Source organism: Rhincodon typus, chromosome 2 (assembly GCF_021869965.1).
Source record: "Rhincodon typus isolate 14 chromosome 2, sRhiTyp1.1, whole genome shotgun sequence".
NCBI lineage: Eukaryota > Metazoa > Chordata > Chondrichthyes > Orectolobiformes > Rhincodontidae > Rhincodon > Rhincodon typus.
Genome location: NC_063333.1, coordinates 19,380,745 through 19,390,212, shown reverse-complemented (window position 1 = coordinate 19,390,212; position 9,468 = coordinate 19,380,745). Strand labels below are relative to the sequence as shown.

General features: G+C 39.2%; 1 protein-coding gene across 1 annotated transcript in view; it reads right to left on the bottom strand.

Annotated features, from left to right (window-relative positions):
- dnajb6b (DnaJ heat shock protein family (Hsp40) member B6b) overlaps positions 1–9,468 on the bottom strand; it is a 139,317-nt gene that overhangs the window by 112,616 nt on the left and 17,233 nt on the right. The window contains exon 6 of the mRNA XM_048607552.1: positions 7,596–7,700. Within this exon, the coding sequence (XP_048463509.1) occupies positions 7,596–7,700 (105 nt within the window). The remainder of the gene's footprint in view (positions 1–7,595; positions 7,701–9,468) is intronic.

Sequence of the window (9,468 nt, the reverse complement as noted above, 5' to 3'; positions counted from 1 at the left end):
TTTGTACTTGTTAACCTTATCTGAATCTAAACATCTTACAACTTCAACAATGTATTCTTTTATGATTTCCACAACATTAAATGCCTTACCTCTTCTTCCAAGTATATGCTACTTTATAAGTTGCTTCAGTGATGTCAGTCCCTTGTCCTAACATTGTTTTAAATACTTGCTGCTGCTGCTCCTCTGGATCTTTCATTATCTTAAGTGCAGATTTTTGGGGTTCTCCTTCCAGTTTAGCATATTTCTGGTACACGAGTTGCATAATGCTGATATGCATTGTATTTCTTCACTGTTGCAGTTATGGTGTCACAAAACAAACATTTTACCTTTCACAGCAGCTATGTAATACTGCAATTCCCATTCTTCACTGAATATTCTGTTCACTTCCTTTAATGTTCTTTTCTTAGTTTTTGACATGACTGGGTTACCAGTAAAAATTTAAATGGTACAGAGGTTTAAAGGTGGATTTGGTACTTGCTGACAAATAGGCAGAAGGCCACAATTAGTACCCCAAAAGGCTGCAGGTTCCTTACCCTGCTCCAGACACATTCCAAGCTTAGGGTTAGCTTCCATTTCTTGCTGCCCAGAAAATACTTAGCATGAGGAAACAAAATCAAATGCAGGATGTCAAACAAGTGCACTGATAGCACAGAGTGAATGCAAGGTATGTATGAGGAAGCATGAAGGTAGATCTAAACATCAATTCCACATTTGTATCATTATCATGGGAAAGGTTGCATGTGACAAAAACTTACACTTGTCACGACGCACCACAGTGGCTTCCCAGCCATTGAAGTTTTGAGGTGTAGAGTAACAGTAATTAAAGTAAAGCACACAAAAACTATACACAATCATAAAATGAAACCATCTGATATTTTACTTGTTAGTTGAGAAAATAACGCAAGCTAGGACAACTGAACACACCTGCTACAGATTTTCTACATGTGGGCAAGCCCTCTTGGTTTAATATCTTTCCATGACAGATTCTGACAATGCACAACTCCCTCAGCTTTGCACTGTTATCTTACAGGCACAGAATGCATGTTCAAATACAAGATTAGAGCTTGAATCCACAGCTTTCCAATTCAGACACTATTGTTACAGCTGAGCCTAAACTGGCACTTTATAATGAGGTAAATGGAGCCAAGGATTGAGCTGTGGAAGGATCCACGCAAGAGCTCAGAGAGATAATGTTGTGGCAAGTAGCTTGACAAATAAGTGAGATGAGCAATAGAACAAAAAGAGATTAAAATATGGATTAGACATCCAGCATGCATAACACCTTTGATATTTAACAATTAGATATTATTATTAGTTCAGTAGTAGGGGCAGTATGAGGTCACTCCAGTTAAAGAAACAAAATCCTATGAAGGAAACTCAAACCTTCAAACGGGACCCACTAACTATAGAATTAATTTCTTCTACTTGCAATTTCTACGAGTGCCTAAGGAGAATAGGCACATTTAGTGTAAGAGTTTGAATGTGATAGAAACCTGTATTAATTTGGTCGAGACAACAACCTGAATTTTGGCTTTCAATTATCCTGAAACAGACTGTACAGATATTCCGAGTGATTAACAAAAGAATACACTAATCTATCAGTTGCAAACAGATGTTATGGGGGTGGGGCAAGGAGGAGGGAGGAGGAAGACAGGACTGAAGAGGAAACAGGAAGAAGTAATCAGTGATGAGACAATGTAACGAAGCCCTCCAAGTTTTGCCAATTTCCCACTAACAAGGTCAAGTAGAAAAATTCTGCAGTTGGACCAAATGGCCCATTTGTGCTACATATTGTGCAAACAGACTTTTGATTTAAAACTGTTTGTTTCTATATCTTGGCATAAGAAATTGAAAGAAACATGTTAGAATGTTGCAGCTGCACCATAGGTAATTCAATAGTATCATGGCTGATCTGACTGTGACCTTAACTGCACATTCCCATCTACACCAAATAAACTTCAACTCTCATGTTAGTCATGAATCTTGTTATTAAAGGTGAAGACCTGCCCTCAATTTTCACATGAACTGAAGTCAATTAATTACAAATCCAGTCAAAACTCTTGACATTCATGTTAAAGGCTTTCTTGCCATTGTCAAAATACACTGTTTAAATTCATTGCAAAAAAATTCTGATAATTGTCAGAACTAGATCTCAAATGCAAGCATACAGTTGTAACAATGGGGGATTTTAATTTTCCAAACTTACCTGGGGCAACCATAAAGGTTTGATGGTGAAGAATACCAAATGCGTTCAAGAAAATTTTCTTTATCAATGTGGATGCTCCTACTAGGAGGAGCAAGATTAGACTTTCTTTTGGACAATAAGGCAGAGAACGTGACTGAAGTGAAAGTGGGGAAACACTTTGGGTCTAGCGATCATAATCTATTTTCAAAATGGTTATAGAAAGGATAAGCCTTCCAAAGTTAAACTTTTTAACTGGTGTAAGGCAAATTTTAAAGGAATGAGACAAGAACTTTCAAAAGTTGATTGGAATAGACTGTTTGCAGATAAAAAAAGACTCTGACAAGTGGGAGGAATTCAAGAGTAGGATGGGGAGAGTTCAGAGGCATTTTGTTCCTGTTAGAGTGAATGGTAAGGCTGGTAGCATTAAGGGACAATGAATAAATAAAGATATTGAAGTTCTGGTCAAGAATAAAAGAGAATCTTATTTTAGATATAGACAACTTGGTTCAATTGAATCTCAATATAAAAAGTGTAGTGGCATTCTTAAAGAAATCAGAAAGGCAAAGAGGGAACAGGAGATAAAGTTATCTGCCAATGCTAAGGATAATCCAAAGAGATTCTACAAATACATTAGGAGCAAGAGGGCAACTACAGTGGGTAGGGCCTCTTAAAAGATCCAGGAGGTCTTCTTTGTGTTGAACCCCAGGAGATGGTAAAGATACTAAATGAATGTTTCTCAGTGTTTACAATGGAGAAAGAAATGGAATCTAGAGAATGCAGAGAAATCAACTTTTTTTAAGAAACAGTTCACATTATAGAAGAGGAAGTTAGGAGGTCTTCGAGAATATAAAAAAGGTGGAGAACGCTGTGGGAAGGGAGGAAATTATAAGGCCCCTTTGCAGGAGTCTAATAAATCATCTATAAATACAAGCAAGGTGCCTGATGACTGCAGGGTGGCTAATGTTGTAGATTTCTTTAAGAAGGGTTACAAGGAGAAATCATGGGACTATAGACCCGAGAGTCTGACTTTGGTTGTGGATAAACAGTTGTAGGCAATTATAAAAGATAGGATTTATGGTCATTTAGAGAGGCAAAAATGGGTTAGCGATAGTCAACTTGGTTTTGTGCTATGAAAATAGCATCTCTCAAATTTGAGAGAGTTTTTTGAGGAAATTACCGAAAAGATTGATGATGGCAGAGCAGTAGACGTTGTTTATTTAGATTTTAGTAAAGCCTTTGACAAGGTTCCACGTAGTAGACTACTGAGTAAAGTTAGGTCACGTGGGATTCAGGGTGAGCTTACCAATTGGGTACATAATTGACTGAACGGCAGGAGACAGCGTAATGGTGGAGGGTTGCTTTTCAGATTGGAGGCCTGTGGCCCGCAGTGTTCCATAGGGATCAGTCTGGGTCCTCATTTGCTTGTCATTTTATGACAATGCTTTGGATGAAAATACAGATGGCTACTGAGTTTGCGGATGACACCAAAAGTGGTTAAAAACAGAAGTTGCTGGAAAGGCTCAGCAGGTATGGCAGCATCTGTGAAGAGAAATCAAAGTTAACGTTTCAGGTCTGATGACCCACCCTCAGAACCGATGGTAGCTAGGAAAATGCCGGTTTATATGCAAAGCATGGGGTGGGGGGCGGACTAAATGATAGGAGAGGATAAAGCCCAAAGAGACAGAACAGTTAGACAGAAAGGGGTAGATAATGATCTGGCTAGGAGGGTGAATAGCTGTTAACAGACTGTCAGTAGCTAATAGGTAGCGTATAACAGCAAGCTATGTGATATCAGGGTGACATGTGGGGTAGGGGGCTAGGACATGGCAAAGTTTAAGCTCTAAAATTATTGAACTCAAAAGTCCATAGGGCTGCAGAGTCTCCAAGCAGAAAGAGGTGGTGTTGTTCTCACAGCTTACGCTGAGCTTTGGTGAAACACTGCAGCAAGCCTGTTGGCCAGGGAACAGGGTAATGCGTTCAACTGGAAACTATCTTTTTTGCAGGCAGAACGTAGATGATCCGTGAAGCAGTCACCCGGTCTACGCTTTGTTTCCCCATTGTAGAGGGGATCACGTTGTGAGCAAATGCAGTAGACGAGATTGAGAAGTGCAGGTAAAATGCTGCTGAGGGGGACTGAGTACAAACTGCTACAGCCAAATTTAAAAAAAAGCTAAAAAAGCAAAGTAACTGCCAGAAGTGGGGCTGTCAACAAGAAAAATCTTGCTGAAAGCATACTGATCCTAGCCAAACCAGATCCAACCAGCTTGCAATCAACTTTGCTTGGCTAACTAAAAAGGCAACAGTAAAGTCACCATATCCTACTGGATCATAGGCTGCTCTCATTAGACAGAGGCTAGTCACAGTTTAATCTAAAGGTCACCAACAATACTGCAGGCTACATGAGGCGCTGAAAAGGAGGGTCCTTATGGTAACCCCAGCCAGTTCCATGCTGTTCGTGTCACTATGCATTGCAACCAGCAGTCCAACCAACTAAGCTAACCTGCAGCTTATGGTTCAAAATCACTATTTTCAGGTTTAGCTTTATTTTCTCATGATATCTGGCCATGTTTGATTCAACTAGGCATTAGCATCTGAAGAACAAAACTTCATACTTATTGCAGAACATGCTCTTTCATCTGGGAGATATGAACTGTACACTTGGCACAGCACAATGAATCTGCAACAAAACTCAAGATCAAAACATAAAACTTTCAGGTTTTAGTTGCTACCAACAGATCTTTTGAGGGGCAATTCTGGCAAGGGTTTACATTCCTGCAAATGAGACAATTTCAAATCAAAAATAATTTATCCTATTGCAGAGATTAGCGCATCACCATGTGGTGCTCCATCTGAGACAGGAACAACCAATTACTAAACGAAAAGCAATTCCCTTCAGTATCCCTTAACTATCCTCTATGCTGAAAAGACTGATTAAAAGACAAATCACTTCTGCATTACTTTCAACAAACAAATGACAGCTTTGACAGCAAAATCTAAATCATAGGAGGTTCAACTCAATTTTACTGAAGAATTATTGCAGAGTTTGGGAAATCATTGCAACATGTTAGCTTATGGCATAAAAGGATAATGCATGTGAGTTGACAATGCAGAGCTCTCAGATGAAGCCGAAACTCCCAAGTCTCAGTGTAGAGGCATACAGCTGGGCTTTAAGAACAAATGGGAAGATGGAATTTCCACCATAGCTTGCAAAATTTAAGAAATTAAAGACATACAGTTTCAAGAAACAAAATGTAGCTAGCCAACTAGGGAAGGGGCCATATTAGACATGGTATTGGGGAATGAGCCTTGCCAGGCAAAGTTTCAGTGGGACAGCATTTTGAGAACGGAGGCCATAATTTTCTGGGTCAGCATACCAGGAGGGACCTTGTCAAATGTTTTAGTGAAGTCCACCTAGATATAATGTCCACTGCCATACCCTCAATCATCTGCATCACTTCCTCAAAAAACTATTAAATTTAAGACAAGGCCTATCCTACAAAGCTGTACTGACTATCCCTAATGAGTTCAATATTTTCCAAATGCAAGTAAATCCTAAGAATCTTCTCCAATAACTTCCCTATGACTGATAAGGCTCACCAGCTTTTAGTTTCCTAGATTATCCCCATTACGCTTCAACAAAGGAACAACATCGGTTATTCTTTGTTTCAACATATGTTTCAAGAACGCTCAATTTCTTTATATTTGCTTAAATTTTGCAGATGTCTTTAAAATTCCAGCTGTCCCCATTCTAAAAGCACAGCTGTGCCCCTCTAAACAGATTTGGGGGTTTCAACTTCCAGTGGCCGTAAGTTACAAGGAATGTATGCTTTCCTCTTGCATTTGACCTCTTAAAATGCATCACTTCACTGGTTTGGATTAAACCATTTCCCAGTTCTCTATCCAACTTTTGAATTGCTCTATATCCTGTGATATCCTTTGAGAACCTTTCCCACTGTCCACAACTCCTGCAATTTTTGTCATCTACATACTCACTAATTAGAACACTTGCATACCCCTACACCTCTCCACAGACACCTATCTATATCATAGAACAAGTCTTAGCACTGATCCTTGCAGAATACCACTGATTACAGACCTCCAGTCAGAACAGCACCCTTCCAAAACTACTGTTTTTTTATGACTGAGCTTCATTTGACTGAGTTGACAGTCACTGACATGGTGGCTCAGTGGTTAGCACTGCTGCCTCACAGCACCAGGGATCTGGATTCTATTCCACCCTCGGGCAACAGTGTATGGAGTTTGCAAATTCTCCCAGTGTCTGTGTGGGTTTTCTCCGGGTGCTCCGGTTTCCTGCCACTGTCCAAAGATGTGCAGGCTAAGTGGACTGGCCATGCTAAATTCCCCAAAGTGTTCAGGAAATGGGGAGATTAGGTGGGTTATAGGGGAATGGATCTGGGTGGGATGTTTGGAGGGTCAGCGTGGACTTGTTGGGCCGAAGGGCCTGTTTCCACACTGTAGGGATTCTACAACGATCTATGATTAACAGGAAATAAAGTAGTTTTGAATGGTTGTCTTTGACAAACTGCAGTCTACCTGATCCTAAACATAACTTCCTGGAGGCTCCATTCAAACCCAAATACACACAGCTACTGAATAATAATTTTGCTCTTCCGACTGCTCCTACTTCAGAATGAAGGCATTCCCTTCTTATAAGGGAGCAATTAAAACAGGCAAGTAACACTAATCACCAAAATGCAATACAAGAAAGGACTGAACACGTTCATTGCATGTTCTGTACTCTCACGACCAGAATTCACGGTGCGGCTGAAGAAATGTAACAAAATGTTCAGCGCACAAAGAAAGCAACTTATGATTGAGAAAAAGCTTGAGCTTAACCCCGAAGCACGCAAAGCATGCCAACAGGAGACATTTTCAGTGAGTACAATGTTTTATGACTAATGAAATACAAATGCAAAACTTAAACAATTCGAATCCTGAGGGTTACACAGCCATACAACATGCACTTGACAAAACTCAATTTTCTGCAAGTGCTGTGATGAAAAATGACAAATCAACTTCTGGCAATTTTTTTTTATTTCTGCCGAAGCAAGAATAAAAATGGTGAGGATTTAAAGCATAACAGTGAGTGTGTATTACAGTTTAACACTTTGCTGTACAGGAATTTCACAGCACAGTCTAATTTCACCAGTTAAGATAAAAAAGGTGGGTACAGAAACTAAGGGACACTACTGTACTGGACCAATAACAAAGTTGGACAATTAATCTAGAGAATGAATGCTCAAATTGCACCATGACACCCAGTTTTCATTTTCTGTGAAACTAGGAATGGGGAACCTGCGCCATTCTATCCACTGCTCTCCATTCTCAAGAGGATTCATAAAAAGGAAAAGATGACCATGTTTAAAAATTTCAACAATAAATTACTTACTGAAGAAGTCAGCAAAAGGATCCCTTCCTCCAAAGAACTCCCTGAAAACATCTTCAGGATTACGGAACGTGAAGCCGAAGTCAAAGCCTTCTCCAAACTGACCACCTAATGGGATATGACAAAAGTCGCAATAAATTATATAAACCATTAAACACCAACTGTTCCAGAGCTTGGATCTCAATTTCAAACATCTTTCAAATGGGTTTTCATCAAGCTTTTGATGCTTAAAGAATTTCAGTGAATATCAAATCATACTAAATGAATTTCCATTCAAAGATGACACAAGAGTTGGCAATTAAGATTCAATACACTATACCATGTGTCGAGAAACCCGGACTCAAGCTCAATGAATTGTCAGTATTGGACAGTTTAGATCATTAAATAATTGGAGTGGGAACAGAACTGCAATTGAATTTTGCTTGCATTTAATCCTAGAACAGGAGTGTAGGACACATTGAACTAACTGTGGATAGAAGTGCAGAAAATGGTTTAAAAGAATTTATGTTTAACACCAGTTGAGAAGTCAGAATTGGAAACATCTTTATGCAGGTTGCTCGTATTATTAGTTGAAGCACCAGTCTCAATTCTGACTATTGCTTGAAAAGAAGTGCTTCAACCCAAATGCTGCTCAATATTGCAAAATAATCTGCAAGTACTAACACATGGCAGAATGCTGGGCAATCAAAAATGCATTCACCTTGATGTATTCCAAAAAGAATGACCTTAAACCAATTTGGCTTTTAACAAACAGTTTACTCAAGGCCTTTAAACATCATGTACAATATAGTAAATGATAACAGCTGAAAACTTCATGCCGATTAAATCTTACAATGAACTACGGGGACAGAATTTTAAAATACTCTGGACAATTTGCTTTGTGGGTTGTAGAAAAAAGTCAACTGTATGAAGAAAATGAAAAAGGAAACAATATTACACGGCAGTTGAGAATCACTCAGGTACAAGTTAGACCATGGTTATGAAGATATGAAATAACTTAGAATATCACTTTACTCGAGATACCATGGACTCTTTGGAAGGCAAGATGACTGATTGCAGGTGGGAAGTGTTGCATTTGCAAACACAAGCTGCTGAACTAGAGTTAGTCTGCAGTATTTTCAGAGATGCTATGTGAACCATTATATAATAAAGCTAAGGAGTTGCACAATTTGTTGGAAACAGGCTTTGCACTCTGAAATCCATCTCAATGCACATCAAACCCACAGGAAAACCTCACTAAGTGCGAGTTCCAAAAAAATTAATCTAATCTCCACAAAACCAAATTCAGCCAGCTGGGAATAATCTAGGTATAGGAGAGGCAGTGGCCTAGTGGTATTATCTCTGGACCGTTAATCCAGAGACCCAGATAATGTGCTGGGGACCGGAGTTTGAATCCCACCACAGCAGATGGTGGAATTTGAATTCAATAAAATATCTGGAATTAAGAATCTAATAACGATTATGAATTCATTATGCAATTGTCAGAAAAAACCCATCTGGTTCACTCATGTCCTTTAGGAAGGGAAATTGCCATCCTTACCTGGTCTGGCCTACATGCGACTCCAGACCCACAGCAATGTGGTTGACTGAATAATTTGGGATAGGCAATAACTGCTGCTTAGCCAGCAATGCCCTCATCCCATTAATGAATATAAAAAATACTCAATGCCATCCACACAAGATTATTTTCCCCATGGATCAACAGTTGGAGAGTTTGCAACAAGTTCTTTACCTGAATTTATTGTTTGGTCAAAATATTATAACACTGCACAACTGAGGTGCATTACTTGTCAAAGGGAGGCAGTTATAGATATATATTTGCATAGTTTGTAAATCTACATCTAGGCTTAAGATTTATTTGCAGTAACTTAGATAA